Source organism: Coffea arabica, chromosome 4e, assembly GCF_036785885.1.
Source record: "Coffea arabica cultivar ET-39 chromosome 4e, Coffea Arabica ET-39 HiFi, whole genome shotgun sequence".
Lineage (NCBI taxonomy): Eukaryota > Viridiplantae > Streptophyta > Magnoliopsida > Gentianales > Rubiaceae > Coffea > Coffea arabica.
In genome coordinates this window covers 46,957,317-46,983,588 of record NC_092317.1, presented here as the reverse complement: position 1 = coordinate 46,983,588, position 26,272 = coordinate 46,957,317, and the positions used below count along the sequence as shown (strand labels likewise).

Here is a 26,272-nt window from a genome sequence, read left to right as displayed (position 1 = left end):
AAAAAGTTCTCACAATATTTGTTAAAGAAAGGGCAAAGGTTTGTTAGAATGATTTGGGACGAAGTCAAACATCAAACCAAATGTAGGTGTGCTTAATCCAACTTATTTAAAGTTTAAGGAGGCTAACAAAACAAAACCCATGTCAAATTTCCCATAAAAGACTAGAAATATGAGTCTCAAATTATTTCATTTCTTCCCAAATATCTATATTTATATAAATTTGAGAAGGGATTTTTAGAAACAAGTCTCCACAACCCTTCCCACTCTCAACTATATTTTCCTAGCATTTCACATTTATCTTATTTCGTAAAAAATATCATGGGCACATTACATCCCCACGTTTCCCTCAAATAAGGAGTTAACTTCAACTAACACTCCCACGTCCCCTCAAACAAAAATTTAACTTCCACTTACATTAAAACTCTAACACTCCCACGTTCCCTCAAACAAAAATTTAACTTCCACTTACATTAAAACTGTTTCCACTTACCCGTGCGTCAGATGGTTGTGGTACCACAACTGATTCCTATTTTCCAGTGAGTTGAAGAGCATTGATGAGAATAAAGATAGCCCCTAATTTAACGGAATTGAAGATAGCACATGATCTTTTCCAACTGCCATGGAGCAACAATATACTTGGTACTACTTTTGGGAATTACTCTTAAAACCCTTCCAATCAACTTCCTTCTCGAACCTCTCAAATTAACTTTATAATGGAACATGGCCGTTTACAGGCATGTCAACAATACCTAAATTTCAAACTCGCAAGATTGCAAAGAAGGAAACATCTGCTAACAAAACGAAAAGGACGCCACAACGGTCCCGCACAAGAATTGGAACAGTTCCAACAACTTTGCGTCGACGAAAGAGAAATCTCACATTAACTACGATGGATAAAATCTCGACTACACCGACTCAAACGCCGCGCCAATCAAATTAGAAGTTTCGGTACTATTTATTCTTTTAATATTGATATTTTCATTGTATTTTCAATTATTAATAATATTCTCAATATTGTAATATTATTGTTGTTTCCATACTAATCCTTGTTGGCTCAATCAACAAAGTATGGTACTATGGCTTTTATGTGAGTTTAGGCATTTAGACATATAGTTCTCATTGTATTAGTAATTAATCAGATTAGTCCCGGAACATGGTCATAGCTTTGATTAGGAAAAACGTTATTTTTTCATTAAATGTCTACCTAAATGTCTTCCCATTAATGCTATTATTTCTATGCACAAAGCGCTAAAAGTTTAGAACAAAAATGGAGATTAAGATATTTTCTCCAGTCACCTCGAGTGACTATCCAGACTTAGAGACAAATGGCTTGGGAAACTGACGAGGGACTAATATAACATTCTTTTTTTTCTTTTGAAAAAAATATAAAAGTAAGGTAATGTGAATTAACTGAAACATTATACTGAACAAGGAATGCAGTTTGCATTTATTGCAGAAGTTTTTGGTGGAAGATCATGCTTAAAGTGCTTCACTATAGCCCTTTAAATTTGACAAAGATAATGAGTAATTCCCAAAAGTATACTACGTCCCACATTATGGCTGAAAAACTGATCATATCATGAGTTGTGCTCATGATATGACTTATGTAGGTTTTCCCCCAAACTGTTAATATGGTAGCATATTGCTGTAGTACTATTAATTCTGATCACGAAAAATAGTAGTACTATTAATTATGAGTTGTGATCTTTGGAGTTTCTTCGTTCATTTGAAATAAGATGTTCTGAAGGTTGACATTAAGAGATTACTACTAGCGGGTAGGTTCGTTTTTTGTGTTTTGGGTTTTTTTTTTGGGCAGATTTTGTGTCTTACTGCATTACATGTCCTTGGGCTGCTTAAATCTAGATTATGCTGTAATTTTGCTGTGGAAAGTTGGAATCGTGCAAGACAAAAATGTTGACGATCGAGAGAAAGAGCAAAAAAAAAAAGAAAAAGGGAATAGATTCAAAAAATAATTCTTGCAAAAACATATGAGACAATGGCACCTAAGAATCTTGCAAAACATTACTTACGAGAACATATGAGACAATGGCACCTAAAAATTAATATACTTTTTAGGTGTAATCTTATGGACAGTAATGTTATGTATCAAAATAGAAGTTTCGGTACTATTTATTCTTTGAATATTGACATTTTCATTGTAATTTTAATTATTACTAATATTTTCAATATTACAATATGATTGTTGTTTCCATTGTTTACAAGTTTCGGTACTATACTTCGCTCTTCAAGACAGGCATACACGATTCATATTTCGTTGTGATACTTCTTATCTTAGAGATTTAAAAACAAAGGTATACATTATTTATATGTATATTTTTTTACACAATATTATTTACAAACTGTCTAAAACAAAAGATAATTTTGAACTATGTATGCTTTTAATTGTCAGAAAAATGGAGGTGCATTGTTCGACCAACACATTAATTCATGCAAAAATCGTGCATTCTTATTTATAGTGCGAACTCTACAAAAAATAACAGAATTAATTAAACCCCCAATACTGGCGTTCGTACTCAGAGTTGACTGGTGTGAAGAATGTTTACACCTTCGTAGAAGATTATCAAATCAAAGGCAAAATGTCTGTAAGTATTTCATTTACTTATCAAATTAAATATTCAATTATATTTAATTGGACCCTTATGTCACTCAATTTATGATATAGATTTCTATTTTTTTTTCAGGATCCAACCTTCATCGAAATGATCGTTTATAAATAATGAAGATGTTTTTATCATATATTGAACTATTGTTACAAAGTTTCATTTTTTTAAATATACTTTCATGTGCCCGTGATTATAATATTTTACTATTTTTAAATTCTTCCATAGATTGTAATTTTTTTTAATAATGTAGGCACCGTGTGTAGCACGGGTATTCACACTAGTTCATATAAATGGAGAGAAATACATATCCCTTGTGTTAAGGTTTTTGTATGCTTTCTTTTATCTACTAATTTCCACAACCTGGGCCTGGTTGTCTGCTATAAGTTTTTTTTAACAACTTTAATTACAATAGTCTTAAAAAATTTCTCAATAAATTACAATAAAATTTTTAGATAAACATTCAAAAAATTTATTTGCCAAATGAGACCTATATTTAACAAGATGGTTTTCGTGTCATTTACTAGAGCCCCATCTGCATAAATTTTTTTTGGCAACAAACGGACAGCGCTCATTCCCCAAATACTAAAAGTCGAGAAACAACATTTGATGGTGATTTGGTGGAGTGCGCCAGGCCCATGCAGCAGTGCAACGCATGGGCGACGCTCGAAGACCCCGGTAGCAAGCTACCGTAATGGGCCTTTCCCCCAGAAAAATTCATTTAATATCATGTGGGCCGATGGCCCACGTATCAGATATTAAACTGATAAGAACAGATACTACACTTGATCTTAGCCAAAAGGCCGAGAAAGGTATGCGTTTAAAGGATCAGTTAATCAGCTTTTATAGTTTCCCTCTGCTCTCTCTCCTGTACAAGTAATCAATGTGGGACGGAAAAAATTAACCGACTCGATGGCTGACCATGTCTGATCTCAAACTCCCCTCTTTTGCATTGCCCACATCTGATCTTTGAAACTATGGGAATGGAAAGAAAAAACGTTGGGAGAGTTTCTCCTTGGCCCAACTTGAATTAGATTAGTCGCAGATTGTAAAACGAATACGATACATGTGATTTATACCAAACAAAAAATCTGATCTTTGAATTATATTTTCCTTGGCTCAATGAAGCTAATTAATCATGTACAAGTGTACTCAATGGATTTAACAGAAAATTATTTGCGTTTAGGATCTGGTTGGATTCTGTATATGAGTTTATCTGTAAAAAACGATTATAAAAACATGATATGACTGAGTAATGGATACAAATATGAGAACGAGGTGGGTCAGTGTTCTGTCGTATAAATCATACATCACTTTGCGTAGGATTTTCCTTTTTGTGTTAATAATATATAATGTAAATTATTACATTTACATCAACGAGTAATTTCTTGTTCGTTGCATGGGAGTGTTAAGAATGTTATGTGCCTGTATAATTTCAAAACTAAAACGTATTTGTGATTTGATTTTGTTTAGCTTAGAACGCATGGGTGAATCAAAATGTAATCCAAAATTATGAAATTCAAAAACTACCATCTAATATGGAGATTTGCATTTCATTACCTTAGAGGAGTCCATTAATTAGTTTTTAAACAGTAATCCCAGTGTTTTCACTTGAGATCCCTAATTTTAATTTTTGCAACTTTTCCAGGGAAACGAAAGTTAGAAGGCAAGCAAAAGGTGTGCTGTGCAAGAAAGGGCCATATGCCAGACATGGATTTGGGGCAGGGACGGTCATCAGGCGGACCGTCCTTAAACAGTTCACGGCCAAGATTTGACTAAAAAAAATTGTACGGTTCAAATTTTATTTTGTACCTCGTTTTTAACAACATGTGTGGGACCCACAAAATTTTGTTTTAAAATTACACGTTATTGAAAGTAGGTTACACCATATACAAACAGAGTTCCGCCGTGTGCAAAATATACGTAACCTTGCAACCGTTCTTGCCCCTAGTCCGCCAAACATTAATCTGACAAGAACAGATACGATGCTTCATCTTAGCCAGAAGGCCAAGGAAGCAATGAGTTCTAGTGTAGTTTGTTTGCTTCCTTTCCTCCTATTCAACTCACCAACTTGGGACAAAGAAAAAACCGACTAAAAAAGGCTGACCCTTTGTGTCCTGTGATAAATCGAAGTCCCTTGTTTGCCTTCCCAGAGACATGAATAATCAAGAACCTCTTATCTTTATGCCAGCTAAATATTCACCTACAAGTGTGTACAATGTGTATGACAGGAGCAAATTTAAACTGAGAAATGAGGATCCAGGAAATCTGCCGAATAGGGCTCCGTGTAATACTGTTACATAAGGGTGAACGTTACTTGTACATACATGCGACAAACATCCTATGTTAATTTCAGATTTTACAGTGACCATCCTGCATAATGGCAAGGCAGTGGTTGTATGCTGAGGTCTTGCGAAACGAGGAGCCTTCTGGTGCAGCCGAGAGAGAGAGAGAGAGAGAGAGATGTCTGCATGGCGGAATCAAGTCAATGCTGGATTCCTCAGGCTTTTGAACAGCCAAGGTTAAGCTTGTGAACTTTCATTCTTCCATTCAATGCAAGTGCCAAGACGTCATACTCCTCCACGTACCACAGCTCAGAGACCTGTGCCTGGATGATTAAAATGGAGAATGCAACCCCATAGATTAACATGGAGAAGATAAAAATTTTTGAAGTATTAATGAATTCAAGGGATAGAAAAATCCAATTCAATCTACTCATAGATGTGATGCCTGTGAAAACTAAGAGAACTAAAATGTCATACTAAGAATACAAGTCATAATGTCAATAATCAGGGAAAAGAGTACCTGGATGCCATGGAGTTGGCTATTAAGTTTATTTACAAGGTCGTGGAAAAATTGAAGCCCAGTGATTCTGTTCTCCTGTCCAAGAGATGAAGAAATTGATTATTTGAGGAAAAATCTTGATTTTTATAAGCTAACCAATGAACAGAGATGGATTACAGAGTATGGTCTTGATAAACAATTATACTCTGTTTATAAGAATATCTACTCACAGTAACCATGTTGTTTCCTAGCAAAATTTAAAAGTTGCACATAAGTGCATGGTACTATTAAGATTCCTGTGGACATGAAATGAAGAAGCATTTCAATTTTGAGAGCTTTCTGATTTTTGAGAGCTTTCTGAACTTCAAATTCAATTAGTAGATTCATAGGACAAATGCACGCAAATGTCTCTTGTTGCACATACAAGCAGGAATTAAGTGCCTGAACAGATCAAGAGGTGCAACCAGCAAATCGCATTAAAGATGAAATGCAGTCATACGTTAAGCCCATTGGCAGGGTTATCCAACCTAGTTCTAATAATCATCTTCCTTGATTCTGTGTGGAAATAGTAGCTCACATAACAAAGAAGTTAATCAACATTTTATTGTTGCTCATAAACCACATGCGGCAGTTTCAAGTGGCATTGTGGAATACTACCTTGGGCAACTTAGGTTGACCGAGAAGCCTTGCTAATGTTGTGTGGAGAATAGCAGCATCATACTGTAGATTAATTATTGAGAGGGAAATCAGGATCATAAACAAACAGACCAGCCAATGTCAGAGATATTAACAGTTTAACAAGAAATTAGAGGAAACCACAAAGTAAGCCATAAGATAGATATTAATGTTGCCACTAATATCGACTGACAGGAACAATCATAATACAGCACACAAGCTCCTTTTTAGAGATTAATTGATGCAACTATTCTATTTAACAGACTTCACTTGATGGTGAAGAAGGAAAATATAAGTCATGCTCATATCAAGTTGATACTGCTCCGGCAACACTTTCTGATCCAATAGTGGCTGTTTAATCCAATAACTTAAAATTCCTACAATCATTTGTATGTTATGGCATTGATTCTCATGTGAATAAAGCAAAACACGTGTACGGTCCTTACAAGTTGTTTTTGTGGTGCATGTGGAAGAGCAGTTCTCAATCTGTCACGAAGGACAACAGGATCCACACCTGAGTTCACCTGAGCAAGAAAAGCATTATATTAAAATAAACCATCAAAATGAAAACTGATGTCTGTGTTGCTTGAAATTCATGCCAAGTCATTTGCACTGTCATTTTAATCATTCTTGCAACGTTTATTACAGATAAAACTGGGAGAGAACTACAACATGCATACCCAATCTCTTCTCTTCTTTGTTCATCCCACAATGTACGGCAAATTTATTAGAATGATAGTTCAAAAGGCCCAGTCTGTGGATCTTGCTTAATAATTGAAGCTCTGAATCTCACACACCAAATGCAGAATGGTCTGATGTACAATTTATGGAAGGCAATATTCCAACTAGACATCTATGATGAAGCAAAGAGAAATCTATCTACCATCTGTTAATGTAATTGTCACTATTTTGCATAAACAAGAATAAGACTAATAGGGGATCTGTGAAAAGACCAACAACTGTCATTCAGGAAAATAAAAATATCAAGATTATAAACAGAACTACTAGATCTTTCAGTAAACCAGCACCTGAGTTGCAGAAGCAGACATGGGAAAAGCACAAAATCATATTCCGGAAACGTTGCTTTAAATGTTTTAGTTTCCAAAAGGCACTACAACATAAACCAATTGGTCCTCAGCCCATCGGATAGCTTGCTATCAAAAAGCTGCGTGCACTGTGTGTGTGTGTATGCGAGAGAGAGGGGGGATGTGGATTCAGAGGGAAGAAAAAAACCTGCCAACAACCTAGAAGCACCCCAGTTGAAGTCAAAACTACTCTATCCAAGGAGATTCTTAATGGGCAGAGACCTTCTGCAACAGCTTTTATAGCATTTACCTCTGCTTCGATCTGAAAATCAAACAAGCCATCAGTATAATCTAACTAGAAGAAGAAAAGGATTAATAGTTGAGGCAACAGTAGTAGTCACCTCTGCTTCTGTGGCAGGAACTCCAGAAATGTGATGCGAAGCATGAAACATGCTAAAATGATACAAACTAGAGTTCTGAAACCAGATTGCTAGCCAATAAACAAATAAGTATCCCAATAACACAAATAATGAGAAAAGAAAAGTGTCTAGTATGTTATGGCATTAAATCAAATGAAAGAAAACCATTTTTCCGCTATGTCACTAATACAAATAGAAGGTAGCTCACCTTTCTCAAAATATGGAGAAAGTATACTCTTCACAGCCTCCCTACGATGAAAAGAACAAAGTGTGCATCTTCAATCAGCTTAAACCAATATATAAACAAGATGCGATACAAAAAAGAACATAACAGGAAATTTAAAGCATAAGATGTTGAATTAAGATTAGGGGCATGAAATATGTGTATCACAATGATAAGCAAAAGATGCACATATGAATATAAACAGTCAACACTATAGCTTTCTTTACCTGTTTTTCATTATAAAAACTACATGCTCAGATTTCTAAAGAAGATGTACATAATCCTCCGACCTAGATATTTTCAGGACAGCAAATCACATGAAGATGCCAGAGATAGTCCTCATAAATCCAAGTAAAAATTTGTTTGCTGTCTTGTATTGAAGTTGCAAAGATGTAATAACCAAGATGACTCCATCTCAGATGACATTGACTCGTTTCGACTCTAGGGTGATAGTCAAAATGTTGGACTGATTGCAGTTTCTTGCCTTGTCTCTGCAGTAGGTCAATTTGGTGTCTTAGGTTCTTTGGAGAACATATTATTCAATGACTTCACATCTGGATTCAAGGATGAGTCATGGCCATATTCCAAGGCCAAAAAGACAATTCAAACAGGTAGTGGAAGCTAACTCTCAAACTTGGAGGAACTAATCTACTTATCAAGCTTTTTTCTAGAAAATGCATTTTTTCTCCGCCTTTGTCACTGCAATTGTTGTCAGCACATACCAATTATTTCCATCGCATTATGTGCGTAAGACAGCGCAATTTGGGACATCCTATCGATGATTGAGGAAACAGGGAAAAAAACAGTAAAACCAACATTTGGATTGTCTTGTGTTGATAATTAGAGACAAATGGCTTCTTCACTTATGTCCAACTGAATTGCTGTCAGAAAGAGGTTAAACTCTAGGCTTTGACCTGCAAGTGTCAAGGCCTGTACACTTTATTCACCTCCAGAAATTGGAAGTCATGTTGTTATCCATCTGCAGAAGTTGATGTGGACTGGTATACAAATTAACAAATTTCTGCTGATTCCTTGCTTTGTTCAAATTGGATAAGGGACTTAAAAGTGTCTTATGTGAAACTGGAGGAACCAAATTAACTCTATGCCCCAATGCATTTACGTAAATTTCAACAGCTTTCTTGACCCCCAAGGAGATCATGTGATCATGGCAGATATCCTCTTCATTACACCAAGTACTTTGATTGTTCTTGTTATCTATAGCTAAAAGGATAAAGGATTGCTTTTACCGCATGACGGATTGCTAACGAACAACCTTAAAATTCTTTGGCAAAGTAGTAGGACTGGGGTGAAAATTGATAGGCAGAAACACCTCGAGAGAGTCCACCAAAAAGCCCAATATATAAGTTAGGAACCCAACTCTGACCCCCTTATTTACATATTAACCGCTCTTTCTCCATCTCTCGAACCAATGTAGGACATAACCCTTTACTCATGAACCTAACAAAAATTGATAAAGCACCCATGGATGCAAACCTTCAACTTTTAGCAACCATAGACTAGGATTCATATGACCAGACTAGTTTGTCCCTTACTCCTAATTAGACATAACAAGCAGTGATAGTAGGATTTAAATTCTAGTCCCGCTCTTCATCTTGCTCTGTCACAGAATTCTAAACACTGCTAGGCCAATTTAACTTCCAGTTGAAGCAATGCTACTAAAAATACGGACAGTATTTATTCATTTCAGCATGGTTTAAGAGCAAACAGTCAGTCAAGAGGATGGTGCCACCAAAGCAATCTATATGTATAGGGTATAACTGCCAGATTACAACATCACCATAAGATATAAACAAGAAATATTCTAGAATAATTACCATTAATATAATTTTTAATTGTAAATGTCCTTTTCAACTTGTCTAGTCTCTATAAATTGAGAGCAAACATGTAAAGCTAAAAGACTCAAATTTAAGAAACATGGTGAGAGCAAAGATGTGAAACAAAAAGACATCAACTACTTACGCTATAGGAACAGAGTACTGAGGGCTCATATACAAAACATTCGCTCTCACCGGGGGATTAGCTGCCTACACAAAAAACGAGCAAACTCTTCATTCTCTTGCACCAAAAACAAAAGAATGAACAAACATCCACAAGCTATGAAGCAAAAAATTTATTCAGAACTTATACCTTAAGCACAGGTGTCACAGCTCCATCTTTTATGGTAAAAAGATCCGAGAGCGACAATGACTGTGAAGTTTCACCATATTTTAGAAAAACGCAGCTCCTTTCTCGTCCAATTCCCTCGACAATTTATCGTACAATCTCGTTCTTCGTTCCTCATACGAGATCGATGATCCTAATGCAAGAACATCCATGTACTCAATTTATTGTGATATCTAACAGGATATCAGCTTATATGTGTCTGTTGATTTAATCACATAACAGCGACAGTAAACCAAACAAGGGGAATTGGACCAAATGGCAGCGCCTCAGAGCAATGTACTACTTTTGTTGCATGAAGTACAACACATTAAAAGGGAAACCCAATATTTAAGTAATCCAAAACACAATCTGGGATCGGATTGCAATATTCATTAATTCTTTCCCTTCTGGAACATCCCATTTATCTATGTGACCAAGAAACCTATTTTCTCCCAAAAAGTTTCCATTTTTTCCCCAAATCACCTCATTTAAAAGTCATCCCGGTAATAAAGGCAGCCTAATATGGGGAACAATCCCAAATCAGATCATATAATCAACAAGAATTAATGCGTTCTCAATAAAAAAAAATAAATAAATAAAAATCATGCTACCATTTAAGCATAAAGGAAATCTATACATAGAACAAAAATCAATGCCCAGAATAAAAAGGGGTTAATAAAAGCAGATTAAAGAATCAATTAATACTAATAATAGTACAAATAATTACCCGTAGAAGGGGGCGCTGAACTGCGGAGAAGCATCTGAAACAGAATCCAAAAAGTCAAGGCAGAAATTAACCAGATAATTAATGCGGCTAAATTTGAATTAGCCCACAATTTTCTCGCTCTAGGCATGGTTGGCATCTGATAATGCTATTAAATTAGGCAATTTTTTGGGTGCATTCGGTTGCATCAGCTGTATTCTTGTTTTTTGATTTTCATTTTTTTTTTCTGTTCAAGAAAACATTTTTTCCCCTTGAGCTGAGTTGAGTGAAGGGTGGAGTGTGCTCTGGTCTCTTCAGACTTGAGCTGAGTGTTTTCTTTTATTTTTGGAAGTCTTTTAACTGTTAAAGTTACAGAACTCATCATGAATTTGCAATTTTTTTTTTTTGTTTTTGGCTTCTGCTTTACCTGAAAAAGTGATGACTTGTCAACAACTATCTATTGGTATTCATTTTGTTTATGCTTCAAGCAATAAAATAAAGACAAGAAAAGGAGAAACAAATTATATATTGAGGTATACTCTTTGAAGTTTCAGTTTAATTATCAAGTGTTAAGTAATTGTCTGTATCTTGTGGAGGAATTAAATGAACGGTTGATTTCTTTTTCCTTTTGAGTGCATCATTGTATATGAAGGAAAAGTGAATTGTCAATTTTTTGGTCTTTTTTTTTTATTTCTTTCTCTTTGTTTCTTTGTTTGTTTCGAGTGCACAAGAAGGGAAAGAGAGAGACTAAGGTGGTTAAAGAAGTTTAGGATTGCGAGTCAAATTTATCGATTTTTTCACAAATAAGTTTTTCAAATATCTCATCCATAATACTAATTTCAAATGCTATAGTATTAATTTGAAAAAAAAATTTCCAATGCTATAGTACTATAATTTCAAAAATACCTAATCCAAACAAATCTCAAATATAACTAAGTAAAAAAAAAACTACCACCTCCATCTTCCACCACCTAGCACCATCATCCCCGATTGCCTCTCCCCTTCCCCTCCCTCTCCACCTCTCTCCTCCTCTCGATTCCGTTTCCTTCCTCTTTCCTCTCTTCCCTTCCTTCTTCCTTCCTAGTCCCTCCCCCTCCCTTCCCCGCCCAACCTCTTGAGGGTTGTAGGGGAGGAGGGAATAGGAAAAGGAAGAAGAAAGGAGGAGGGCGGGATATATATAAATTATAAAAGGGTTAATCACATTTACCTTCCTTGAGATATTGCGAAATTACTAATTAATCCCTGAGATTTGGCCAAATCACATTCACTCCCTTATCAGTAACATTTATATCTTATTGCAAAGGGTGGTGAACTATTAGAATTATCTTTCGTAGAAAAGTACCAAATCAAAAGTAGATAAGTGTATAAAACAAATCAAGATAACAGATATTTAACAGTGAACACAGAAAAATCTCATTAGGATAAATGATATAAAAATTAGAAGAACAAGCAATCATAGAATTTCAAATTTCAAGTTTCGTGACTGTATCTCTTTCACAAACTCTAACCTCTATTTGTCCACCTAACACGAAACCTCTTCTTTTCTACTATTAGCCCGCCTGACATTAGGCTACTGTAACTATAACCACCGCCACTGTTTCTTCCTTTCTTGTTTTTATCGTTGATTCTTCAATTTAGATCTTGTGTCATCTCTCCTCCATCTGTATACATGCTCTCCACTTACAAACTAATTAAAGAGAAAAATTTAGACAAGTCTTTTCTTGGTTTTGCAAGAAGTTTGAGATCCCAAATTCCATGACTAAGGCCTTGTTTGGATTGCATTTTCTTGAATTTTTTTGTAAAAAAATTATTACTGTAACGATTTAATGTATGTGAGGAAAAAATGTAATAAAAAAGTGTGATCACAGAAAATGACGTAATTTTTGGGCAGAAAATGGCTGTCCAAACGGGGCATAAGGTTTTGCAAGAAGTTTGAAATCCAAATTCCCATGATTGAGGTACTTGTCCATGCATAGGATTTGGATTGTAATGCATTATGAACCATATCTGTGGTTAATTTTTTTTTTAATCTTTTTATTCTACCCCCAAAGTTTAATTGAAACCAAGTTGTGGAGTTCGTTCATGATTAATATTGAATTGTTTTGCAGGATTTCATGAACTTCCGAATTTCACAAAGGTGTACTGGGTTGTAACTTTGATTTAAAAATTGATATGCAAAACTAGGGAAAGGGACAAAAAAAAAAAGAGGAGCTAATTTATGGTGGCTTGAGAAGAAGTGATTGATGGCTTTGAAGAGATAGAAAAATCTGGACTATAATCTCTGGGTAGGATAAACAGAGGGGAAAAAGCAAAGTGCAAGGGTTATGGGTATTTTTGGGAGTTCAATCACATATTTTCTGGTGACATCATCAAAATAAATGGTCAAACGCTGGTTGACTAATGCTAAGGGAGTTTTTGTTATGAAATTATTGGTGAGAAGGCTTGTTTTGTTATTTGGCAAAACCTTGGGGACTAATTGGTGGTTTGGACAAACTTCAGTGGAGGTAAATATAGTTAACCCCTGCATGAGAAGGAGTTTCTCACTCTCTCTCATAGAACTTCAACGATCTTAGCTGCCTTGGGAGGGAGGGGCACAATTGTAATTAGGGTATAGCAGGGACATACTTTGTTTGCATCAGGCACAAGTGGTCTAAGTATGGTGGTTCGGTAAAATTATCATCTTATCCGCTCCTGTATTCAAAATGCTATAAACTGCAGCCCTTCAATTGTAAACACAGTAAAATTACCTCTCTGTCCTTGGAGGCAACATTAATTCAATGTTGAAGTTAGAAATTTTGTTGGGTTTGCTGTCATTCACAACTTTCCTTGTAATTAATTAAGCTCATGATTATGCTGATGACACAATTTTCACAACTTTTTGAGCTCTTTCTTCCTGATTATGAAATTGATCTCATAAATTTGTATTAAATATAACAATAATAGACTTGGTGATGGTTACTACCATTACTTGAATGCCTACTTCTTCCACATTTTGACAATTTCATGCTCCTTTTTTATATATACTAGTGATCAACACATACTTGATGTGTGTGCAAGTGAGAAAAAAAAATTCCTCTGTTGAACTAATGAATGTAGATTCATTATTTCACAACAAAATCTAGTGGTAGTAAATTAAAAAAGTCAATACAAAAAAATCATAAAAACTAAACAAAAAATTAAATGAAGCAATTATCTATAAACAGTTGTGTTTAAGTGATAAACGTGTATTTCAGTTGTGTGACTTTAGTGGTTGAATTGAAGTGAATTAGTGGAGAGAAGTTATTTGAAGGGTTAAAAAAGAACTCTAAAAGGTGATGACAGATTATTTACACCAAATCACTTGTTCCCACTTTATTATTTTATTATTGTAGAGATGTTGCTTTTTGTTTCATTTGCTTCGCTTAGCTAAACTTTCTTCCTCCTATTAGATATGGTTTTCAAATTAGGCCTTGTTTGGACAGCCATTTTCCGCTGGAAAATTGCGTCGTTTTCCATGATCACATTTTCTTACTAACTTTTTTTCTCACATATATCAAATCGTTACAGTAATTTTTCTACAAAAAATCCTAGAAAATGCAATCCAAACATATTAAAGTTTGTCTTGATTTTCTCAAGTTTTCGCCATAGTGTAGGTCTCTTTTCATCTTTTTGAAGATAGCTTTTAAATTTTTTGTCATGAACTATTGGAGTTAACTCAGTGTTTAGAGAAAAAGCTCTTAGAGTTATTTCCATTATCAAATTCAGAGTTCAAATTGTGGGCTTGGAAGTTCGAGGTGGGAAGGATTGCGGGAAGGGATGAAAGGTAACAAAAAAATTATGATTATTCTGCTATTTTATGCCTACTTCAGATTTGAACGATTGTTTATTTTAATTTAAAATTGTGTCTTTTTTCGTTTGAGATTGTTAAATTTCAATTATCCAATTTCCTTGAAATTCCAATTCTGCATAGTTTCAATCCTCTCTTTCTGCCAAGTACGTTTTAGTATTGTTGTTTACATCCTTTTTCTGTAAATTTCCTCAATAAGATATTTACTTTGATATCTTACTTTAGTTTGCGAAATTGACTTGTCTATAATTATTGATTAATTTACAATTATTTATCAATTCAATGCATTGATACTTAACTGCATAAATTGACTTGTCCAATATTATTATTTTTTTTATAAATTATCCAGAAGTGTGGTTTGCCTTGACTGCATGTATACAATAGTATACCTTGAAGAGGACAAGAGTTATTGAGTAAAGCTTAATAGCCACTACTTTCATTCCCTAATTATACAATCGTCTTGCACTTTCACGTCGGATTATCCATGAGGGCCTCGTACAATTAATGATTTTCTTGCAGGTATTATAAATTCTATTGCAGAGACTAATGGACCTCACAATTCCAACTTTTTTAGGTTTGTGACCATTAAAGAGTGGGACAAATTCCTATAGTCATTTGCTCCATCGTACGGAGTTTGTAGTTCAAAAATTCCCATGAAATGTTACTTGGATGATGACACAAACTTACGTAGTGATGATGAATGATAGAGGTATATATATTGTGGTTGGGAAAAAATTTATTATAATTTACTCTAGGCATATATCATTTATTTACAAAGAAATTGTACATTCTACATCAATTTATTTTGGGATAATTTCAGAAACCTCCTCTAAAGATTTTAACTATTTTACTAGCCTCCCTTCAGATTTTAAAAATTATATTAACCTCCCTTGAGATTTATTATTTTTTGTAACATTTAGGTCCAACCAACAATTCAAAAGTGATATTAGGAGAGAGAAGATAACATGATTCCACCATTCCTCCTCATCTACTTTACTTATTTAGTTAATTTAATACTAGACCAAACAATAAAGAAAACACTACCATTTGCTGTTTATTATCAAGGATCAAACCACATATGGCATCAAAAAATAGTATATCGTTCTATAAATTTCACTTAATATAAGATCCAAATTACTTTTTTCAGTTATAAATCCATTTGTCAAACATGATGAACAACAAATAATAAAAAATTTGCAACCAAAGCATTGTAAATAGCGAACTTTAATACTGTAAAAATCTTAGCAATTAACCTTAATATATTGACAAGGATATTTATGATGTTAGAGTTTGTTCTCTGTAATATTTTGGTTGCAAATTTTTTTGATTATTTGTTATTGATTATGTTTGATAATGGGTATGTAACTGAAAAGAGTAATTTGCATCTTGCATTAAGTGAAAAATACAAAATGATATACTATTTTTTTGATGCTACATATGATTTGATTACTAATGATAAACAACAAATTTTAGTGTTTTTCTCTAATGTTTGGGTTGGTATTAATTTAACTAAATAATATAGTAGATGAGGGGCAATGATAGAACGATATTATCTTCTCTTTCATAATATCACTTTTTAATTACTGGTTGAACTTAAATGTTACAAATAATTAACTCAAGGTAGGTTACTGTAATTTTCGACATCTGAAGAGAGGCCAATGAAATAGTACTTAGAAGCCTCAGGGGAGTTTTCTAAAATTATCCCATTTATTTTCAACAACCTCTAGCTATATGCTTGCTAGGTTTATATTAAATGATAGCTTATTACAATTCCAACCTTCCATTTTGTTTTTACCTGTGTAATTCATTGCATAAGCTGGCAGCAACATCTCTGATTATAAATTCATGAATTATCTAAGAAATTTCATTTTTTTTCAAATTTTCTTTTCACTATTTGCATCCAAATTCCCCCTTAGTCACCAAATTTCATTGTTTCTATATAATAATTTCTCATCTCAGTATTAAAACAAGTATCTTAGTCCTGTGCCTTGCGCGAGCTTTTGCCTTAGTTTAGAAAGAACAAACTAAAAACTAATACTAGTACGAAGCGTCAAAGTCATAATCACTTGACATTGTGCAAATTCAAATCCTATAGTGAAAAAATTTGGCAAAAAAAGAAAAAGAAAAGGATAACATTTGTACCACTCTATTTTTATTTTATTTTATTCTATTTATATTTTTTATTTCTAGGTTGAGTGATACCTTGAAAGAAACTTACCTTCATGATGAACGGATATATTTCTCAACTCAAGCAACCCTCCAAAAAGAAAAAGTAAAAAAAAAAAAAAAAGGGGATCATGAAGATGAAGCAGCATAGAGATGATTATATAGCCAAATCCTTTCTTCCCAAACATACTTGAGTATCAAACTCCAAGGGTTTGATGAAATGAAAAGCAACTTTGTATTAGATATGTCCTTTCCTTACATCTCAATGCAAATTCTCGTAAGCTAATTATTTTAACTCGATGATTTCGAACTAATCATTTTACACACATAACTTATATCTAAAATTGTCAATGTAGAAATATGCTGCATCAACAGCACAAGACAACATCTTATTGTTTGGATACCATTAATATTATTCCAAATAATATTTCGCTTGCATCATAAACACATTTCCCAACTCACCTTTTTATATTCCCAACCAACTTTTTATCTCACATACATCACATCACAAAAAGTGCTACAGTAATTATTCCAAATAATATTTGAAATAATGCTCTATCCAAACAACTGCTTACAATATTAATTAAGACTCTGATCAAGAACCTATGTCTTGGTTTCTAAATTCAGACTTTCATCTTTCTCACATCAAGTTAAATTTGAAAGATTATCCTAAGATTACAAGCTAATGTATATAATTCCTTAAATCTCAAATTGGCTCGAGAGTTTCTTCATGGATCCAGAATTGGTAGGTAAATATTTTAAAGTTTTTCAACGGATGCTTGCTCAAATCAATGAAACCTTTAAGAAATCCTGTAGACCATCCCACTATACCATGTGGCTTTCGAAAAAATTTCTCATAAGCTGTTGTTTTCCAATCATAACATGGACAAATTTGCAGATGCAAATGAATCCAATGAAACTCTATCATTTCTTCCAGCCATCCCACGTACGTACGATGTAAAAGTTGGATGACGTGTCTCTAAAATTGCAAGTAGAATTCTAGCATACAACTCATGATTCAGTAATGTTGTACACCGAATTGTCGTACAACTCAATAAAAATGTAATTGAAAATACAGAAACGTGATTCGGAAAAGACGTTGATGATGCAACTAAAAACGCTTTTAGAAAAATCTGACAATCCAAACAGACACAGACCGTTGATCAACTCATTCATCACAACAATATAAGCACAGAAAATCAAAATAAAGGGCTTCTACGGTCGCAAGTGAAATTCTAGCAATGTAAGTTGAGTAAGCTCCGGAAATTAAATTAGCATTTGATAATTGTAACTCCCATAAGCATCATGTTAAATAGAAAACATTTTACAAAGTGTTACTACTACTTAAGCACGTACTTCTATTATGGATTAATGTCATACTTCTTGATGTGACAATGTATATATTGTACAATATGATGTAATAGAGTGTTATAAATGATAATTGTACAGCGGGAGCCCCATTTCCGTAGACGTGCGCCCTGCGAAGCTCTTGTGCTTGTGGTCTCACTTCTCAGAGTTAGCTATATAGGCTGCCCGTATTTTGTCAGGCAAGAGAAAGAGGATGCAGTTAGAGCCCAGAGGAGCCTAATAAGTAAATATGAAAAGGTAGGGCATCTTCTGTGCATCGTGTGCCAACTAGAGTGGGAAAACTATGCAATGACAGGTTCGCATGGGCGGGTCAATTTACATGCAGAATTTATTGCAGACAGAGAAAAGAAAGAAAAGGGCTTAAAAAATGAGGTAGTTGCAGTACAATAGTATCATCATCATCATCATTCATCAGTGAGCAAACTTGATACAGATTTGACCAAAGAATGAAAAGGGATGATGCAAAACAAAACGAAATAAACAAAGACCTGAATTATATATATATATATATATATAGATATAGATATCAATGTCATTAACAACTCCAAAGTGGGATTAAGGGTTTCTTGATTGGACCAAATCTAGGAAAACTTGTAGGCATCAGGAACCTTGAAAAGGGGGGTTTGCTTCCTAATTGGATGCCGACTTGTTGGTTTACCTTCCAAAAAGAAGGCCATATTTTGGTTGGCTTGGTTTGGATGGTCTAATCAGACTACTGTTTGAGCAAAGTCCACAAGATTTTCTTCCCCCCCAATTGGGACCACTATGGCTGTACCAATTGGTTTCAGGCCATGTGCCATATTCGTACGACCAGCAATTTCTACTTCAAAAATTATGATGGCCTATGACACCAATCTTTCCCACAAAAACCAAAATGAACAATAAAGGCTAGTGAGAATTGATGATGCTGTTCTATCCATTTCCAACCACTTGAAAACGCCAACTGTTCTATTGGTGTACACTTTCATGAAGGTTAGACCACATATTCAGCAGATTCAGAAGCATGAATGCCCCCCTCCTTCATCTCACCATCCTTGAATTCCTCTTTTGAGTGCATGGGATTACAGGGCGGGCAACGTTTAGCTTTCTGATTTGTGCCAGCCCCACTTGAAAATTTTTGTTGGACGATACTGGGTTTTTTTTTTTTGCTTTATAAAGAAATGGATTTATAGCAACTTTTTAATATCTTTTTATAGGAAAAGTGGAGAGGCAGAGGGGGGGCAAAGAAACGAAATTGATATGGATTTTCTTGGTTCATATCATCCTACGAAAGTGATAGTAGTATTAACCTATGCATCTTGAACAACGTCTGATTTGATAGCAGTCTGCATTATTTTCACTGGGCCAGTTCTGCAATTTTGCAAAATCTCTTCTTCTCTTCTTGTAAGACTCAAAATAGTAATAATTCCTTGTGAAAGGCTGCTTTTAGAAAATTTTTCATGCCTATCTATGACTAGATTTTGACGGAAAACCAACAACGAAAATGAAGTCGGCCTTCATTTTTCTTGGTTTTATTCTTGCATCAACGTGTTTTGACTGTCAATTTTTGTACGCGCATTGCCGTAATACTCCTATCCAATTCAATGGTGACACCTTCCAAATCTACATTTCTGTTGGTTGACTTGGTTCCACACATGCATGAGAAATTAATATGCTGACACGTTCCCGTTACTCCCAATTTGGGAAATGGGAGTCACTGCTGTTGTAGTAATAAAACACGCTGTGAAAAAGGGGAAATAAAATGGTGCAAGTTTTTGAGTCTATATTTAGTGAAACTTGTATCGTATTTAAGTTAACAAACTGTTTATGTACAATGAATTACAGACGTGTGTATTAACAAAGAAGAAATCGTTTTTAGACAAATCTTGGCCATTGCTTGTTGCAAACGATCGATTGTCAGAGACAAATGTCCGTGCCCTTTACTCAACATTTGCACAAGGGGTACGAACAGTTGTCGGTCACAACTGTCTTGAACTGTATCAAAAATTTTAAAACACAATCGAGAATTTAGCGTTGTATGATTGTAAATTATCCCATAAAACCATGTGAATTTTACACTACCATGCATCATATGAGTTCCATGAATCTTGTATGGTGGTCGTTGCAACCTTTGCCAGCCTCCCTCTCCCCACCTAGAGCATCAAACACAGAGAATGCCTCCTCAACATGCACTGTCAGACTATACTTTGCAGTAGTTGTACCCACTTGCATCATCAAGGAAATTCATTCCAATCTTATGGGACTCCAATTCTCCAAATCCCCCATATCACATGTACTAATTAAGCAATTCTTGATTGTTACTCCAAATTATGTGATTTGACATAATATCTCTTTCTAGTGCAGAGCAAAGTCATACTCATATTTTAATAACAATCTATTATATATGCCATTTTAATTAAGCACTACTGATATCCAAGTTTTTAAATTCAGGGGATATTCATATACTTCTACAAATTAATGCTGAACTCTTCTTCCAAGTTCCATCATCTAAACCACACAAAAGAATGATCCTCCATCCCATTTGCTAACTAAAAATTCTCTCTGATGGGATTGGGAAACATTGGTAAACACATTGACATGGGGATCAGGGATAAAAACAAAAAAAAAAGGGAAAAAAGTGAGATTTAGATTCTCCACATTTCTCTAGCTAGCTTTGCCTAGCTGAGAACTAATCATTCAGGGAGCCCAATGACAGAGGGCCCACATTTAAAAAATATTGAACGGTCCAGATCAATGAGCTGGTGGGCCAAGGGGAGTAGGGCCAGAAACACCCACCACTGATCTTTACAGTGCCAGCACTGCTATGTGTGTGTAAAAGAGAGGAATGATCCACCTGTTTGTCTGTGATAATATCGTAGGGTTGTACATTGGTTTAGGCAATTACCAGCATGTGGGCCTCGCCACCTGAGCCAACACCTGGAGCTGATAAGGTATGGGCCCCCACCCCAGAACTGTTAACCGAGCCCATCTCTCCGATACACACTTGCACAAAAAAGAAAAAAAAAAAATCCTTTCGTCATACATGATGGAATTGGAAACTACTTGAGAGATTCACGGCAGATATTAGAATCACTGAAACCAGTTTCTTAAGCTCCTACATTTTAGTAAACCCTCCTGTTTCATTTCATTTCCCCACTCCTACATATCAATATGGTTGTGGACCTTCTTCTTCTTTTTTTTTTTTTTTTTAATTTTCTTTCCTTTTTTGGGGCTAGGGAGGAGGGTTTTTCAAGATTAAACTTTTTTTTTTCCGAACTTGGTTTTGAAAAAATAAAATAAAATAAAAATGACCGTTACCTAACTAGGTAGCTACCTTGTTGCCGACCGAATTCGGTCGAACCAAGAATTTTGAAAAGAATGACTGTGAATGGTAACTTAACTTATTCACCATACTTTTCCAAAGATTTTGGAAAGAACTACATAGATTAGTAACTTAATTTATTCACAAACTGAATGTGAAGACGCCCTAATAAAATTGTTAGAAAGAAACTTAGTTAGGGCATAAAAATGTACCATCTGAAGCTGCAAGAAGATTTCAGGAAAGAATGCTTATGATCAAGACTATATGTATACCTTCCCCGTCTGTTGCAACTACATTAACTTAACTCGCAATTGATAATGTGTTGAAACAATCATCGCAAAGAAAATGTCAAGATACAGTACTAATTAATTCATGGAGTGCTAGTTAAATGTTTGTGAAGAAGGATATCAGGAGGAAATTAAAGAATGAATGTTAGTACTATCCTCCATGTGAATATTGATACCAGTTTGTTCACACAACTAACAATGTTTAAAAGACATTTATGCAGTTAGTGAAATTCATTCGTTTACATGTATCTATTGGTGGCAGAAAAGAAGATTTGCACAAACAATGATCATAAATAAGATATTGTGCAATGAAAACCAAATGACACTTTTTGACAAAAAAAAACCAGCCAATACCACCTGTTAGAATATTGCCTTCTGCAAACCCTAAACTAAAAACTCCCATATTTAATCACACAAAAAGAGGGAAAAGAAAAAGAAGAAGAAAATTAGAGAATCTCAAAAAGCAAAGAAAACAAAAAATTCCAGTTTTTTTTTTTTTTTTTTTTTTCTCTGGAGCAAATCAAACCTCACGTGTGTTACAAATCAAACTACACACAAGTGGGGATGACGACCGACGAGTAATGATAATTGATGATTTTCAATTCCTTCTCATTTCATCCTCATGAATGGTGACTTGTGGTGTCATGCCGATCATCGCCGTGGTGCTGCGAGTGGGACCCGCTAGCCGGCGATTCCGACACCCCGCCACCACTGGAGCGGTATGGATTTAGCCCCGACAGCATTCCCAATTGAGCTTCCGCTAAACCACCATTGCCGCCGCCACCACCACTGCCACCGGTTGGACCAATACTACTCGTACCTAGTTGTTGACTAGGCAATAGTGCCACCGGGGTAGGAAAATTCATAAAATGCAACCCACTAGACATACTCCCTCTATACAAAGCAGCGGCTGCAGCGGCACTATTATTAACATTTGGAAATGTCCATATCGGGTCATGGCCTCCCATAACCTGATTACTCGAATTCGCCTGAACCATCCAAAAGTTGGCCGGAATCGACGCGTGGCTGGCCGGCATCGCCCCCGTACTGGACTGTAACAAATAGTTCCCGATATTTTGCTGCTGATGGTGTTGGAGTTCTTGGTCGTTTCTTCTTTTTCTGGCAAGAGGGCTCTCTTCTCCAGCTGCTGCTGCTGCAGCTGCATCACTTAAATCTAGGGTATTGTGGGTGTTGTTTTCTCTCAACTCCTGCTTCGCCTGGAGCATACCACTAGGGTTTATATTGCCAGATTGGAAGTTCAACAACGTTGTTGTAGACGGAGAATTGTCGGTCGATAGCCCAATGCCCTGAAAGAGGCTTCTCCTCGGTGGCATCGAAAAATTCGGACTGAAGTACGAGGATCGCAGCTGGGATGGTACGGACATGCTGGAGCCAGAACTGCGTAACGAGATGTTTAAGGAGGTAAAGTTTGCAGGGATTGTACCGGTTCCGGTGGCGGCAATCACGGCGGGCTCGGCCTGTTGTAGGAGCCACTCAATCGTTTCGCCATCGGACTTGTGGCCTAATTCTCTCGTTAGCTGAAAAACCCTAGCAGCGCAAAGCGCTGGCATGCGGATACGTCTCCCGCGTCCGTCAACCTTGGTGTGGCGATCTTTAGTCGAAGTTCGTTTCGGTGGCACCTTCTTGGACGGGTCAGCTGAGATTTGTAAGCTCGAAGAGGTTGATCTTGAAGGGTTTTGGCTGGTGTTATCGGCTGAGGAGATGGCTAGAGATGGGAAGGCCGCGGCGCCGGAGCTGGAGCAGGAGGCTGATTCGTCTTCTTTCTTTTCGAGTAATTGGAATGGGAAGTTTGGGCGGTGGTGGTGGTGGTGGTGGAGATGATGATCATCGCCTCCTTCCATGATCACATGAGAAGACTTCTTGACTTCTTTCTCTCCTTTTTCACTCAGTCTATCCAAGCCCTCTTTTGTTTGAGAGAAGTTCTTGATTTTTATGAGGAAAGAATATTAGCTGTAGGAAGTATTAGACTTAGACTAGGTGGTACTGGTAGATCCTCCAATTAAATTCCTTGTTGGACTTACTACTCACTTATTCACACTAAAAAAAAGAATAAACGATAGTAGTAGGGAAGTACTAATTACATATACTCTTAAAATTTTTTTTTTTCCTCTCTAAATTTCTCCCTCTTTGAATAAACTTGTTGCCTGGAATTCTCTTCACATTCTCTGATGTGTTGGTTCAACAATGGAGAGAGAAAGAGAAAGGGAAAGAGAAAGGGAGTTGGGGGGAGGATAAGGGAGCTTTAAGCAACAAAGATAATGAGTGGGAATTATATGGGGTGAGCTTTAAAAAGCAAAAAAAATTTTGACAAAGGGAAAAAAAGAAAATATGTGCTTTTTGTTGGGGTCTTTTTTATACGTCTTTCAGGCAAATTAGATTTGATTTGGAGGAGAAAATTTCAAGGAATTTGTTTCTTGACAGCACAAGGGGAGGGGAGAAGGAGAGGGAGAAGGGGATGGAAATGGAAATACCAATCAATGGAATTGGTTTGGGTTTTCTTTTGTTTTCTTTTTATTGTGGTTGGACAGAGCCTTTGGTTCAGACTCCACGTGAGGTGCTCTTTTTATCATTCAATCCATAAAGACAATGGTGGCCTGGATGGGTCCCAATCCCAAGTCAAAAAATTGAGAGACTTAGAAAGGAAAGATTTATCAAAGGCGAGGAGGGTCCCATACCATTCAAGCAATCATTTCCTTTTGCCTTTGGCCCTTTGCCTTTGTTCTGCACCTTTGCTGGGTCGGAGGGTACTTTGGGATTCCTCCTGAATTCTGCCCTTTGCTTTTTGGGCCTTCCCCTTAGCTTAGACAATTTTCAACTACTTTCTCAAACTCAATAGACTTCAGTCCCACTAGTATATACTATACCTATATATATATATCTATGAAAAAAATAACTGGTCGTGAAAAATCTGTCTCCTTGGTTTTTGCAGAATATTCAAGACTTGGGCTCTTATTTAAAATCGCATAGTTTTCAGTTAAAATTAATTCCATAAATTTTTTAGCTCGTCTGGATTGCTATTTTTTTAGTTTTATTAAAAAAAAAATGTACAGTACTGACTTAATATACGTGAGATAAAAAGATAATTAAAAATTATACTGCATCTAATCTAGTTCGTTTGCTTCTTGAACATTTACTAATAGGGACAGAGTAAAGATTAACGAATTAGGAAATGATCGAGCCTCAAAAGTCATGGTTGTGAATAGCTCAATTGGTCAGATTTCACGAGCAAATCCCAACATTCCTAGATCAAATTGAGAGTGTTATGCTCTATTCACTATTATCATTTTTGTGTTTTTCAAGGAAACTCTAGGAACTAAATGTTAGGTTCAAATAGGCAAAGCTTAAAAGAACATGGAATATACTCTCGATTAATAAGGGAGAAACATGGCAAGGACCAAAACATGATGATCAAGACCATCAAATCATTAATTAGGAAGAGATGGAGCATATGTCAAAGCCAAGGAGGAGGAAGATTCTAAACCTTGACAAATTGTGTTTTGAAAAATCAAGAAAACCAGCACGTATTAGATATAAATATATGCATAATTAGATTTGAGAGCTAGCGAGATTCGCGCGGGAGAATGACCTTACTAGAAGCCTAGCTATATATTGGTGAAGTCTTTATGATGTAGACGCTAAATAAAATACCATGATTAACTTTTTGGTGGGCTGATCTTATATATATAAGTATTATTTGCCAAGATTTGGAGGTTTATGCAGGTTTGGTCATCCTCAATTCCCTCGTATTTTTTATTTGTACACACCTTTTTGAGTAGTGATCAGTGATCATATCGATAGGATAAGAAATGGAAGTATTGAGTACTGTGTGACTGTGTGTATGACTGCAAGACTGGCAGCTGCGAAAAAAGAATTTTAAAGAAATGCATACGCAGCCATCAAAATGGTTTGTTTTTTCAACAACGTCGAGGCAATGTTGGCTTTAATACCTACATTAGTCATTAGTCGGCCACTTTCATTTAGTATATATGTTTTAATTAAACACAATTTGCGGCATCCTAATAAGGAACTAAAAAGAAGCGGTTTTTTTTTTTATAGGTGTTCAATATGCACTCGTTAATATAATTAAATTCCATTCAACCTACCATATATACATATATATACACACTAGTAATTACTACCATCTGTTACATTTGTACACTTTTTCTAATTAATTTTATCTTTTTAAAAATTTAAGACATTAAGATTAAGGAAGTGTTCGTAAATAGGTACGAGGATGAGAAATAAGTATTAAAGTTCATGACACCAATACCTAGTAATGGTTCAAACATGAACCTCGAGTAATTACTTAAAGCTTGAAGAAGTAGAAACTCACACGAAATTAATTATCTAATCAAGTCAAATCTTGAGAAATTAGTGTTTGTCATTTTTTGAGGTGGGGTATTACAGTTGTTAATCTCTTGAAGAAATCAAATGCTTGAACAGTGCTTACACCCTTGGGGGGAGCAGAGGATTAAAACTTGATTAATTAGAAGCTAAGGGGCTTAACAATTTATTCTTTAAACAAAGTTTTTTTTTTTTAACTTCACTTTTTGACACTTTTATTTTATTCTTTCTGTGTAAAGTCTTTCAAGTTTTATTTTTTGTGCAAGGGCAAAAGAATTATCTCATTTTTTCAGTAAAGAGAGCGACAGAAAATTAGTTGAGAGATCCTTCACATCTGCTTTAACAA

The 26,272-nt window shown here is 35.4% G+C and overlaps 1 protein-coding gene and 2 non-coding genes across 3 annotated transcripts; all 3 read right to left on the bottom strand.

Annotated features, from left to right (window-relative positions):
* Positions 1-3,241: 3,241 nt before the first annotated feature.
* On the bottom strand, positions 3,242-3,437 carry LOC113743115 (U2 spliceosomal RNA). Its single transcript, XR_003461000.1, has one exon. It is a non-coding gene; the product is annotated as a U2 spliceosomal RNA (small nuclear RNA).
* Positions 3,438-4,783: 1,346 nt separating this feature from the next.
* Positions 4,784-10,992, bottom strand: LOC113742168 (uncharacterized). Its single transcript, XR_011813774.1, has 10 exons — positions 10,638-10,992; positions 9,896-10,064; positions 9,728-9,792; positions 7,733-7,773; positions 7,507-7,595; positions 7,314-7,427; positions 6,527-6,604; positions 6,063-6,125; positions 5,427-5,501; positions 4,784-5,229 (listed from the first exon to the last, which is right to left on the bottom strand). It is a non-coding gene; the product is annotated as an uncharacterized protein (transcript).
* A 10,904-nt stretch (positions 10,993-21,896) lies between these two features.
* Positions 21,897-24,042, bottom strand: LOC113742623 (transcription factor TCP15). Its single transcript, XM_027270500.2, has one exon. The coding sequence runs from the start codon at positions 23,421-23,423 to the stop codon at positions 22,182-22,184; it is 1,242 nt and encodes a 413-aa protein (XP_027126301.1). The 5' UTR covers positions 23,424-24,042; the 3' UTR covers positions 21,897-22,181.
* Between the last annotated feature and the right edge of the window lie 2,230 nt (positions 24,043-26,272).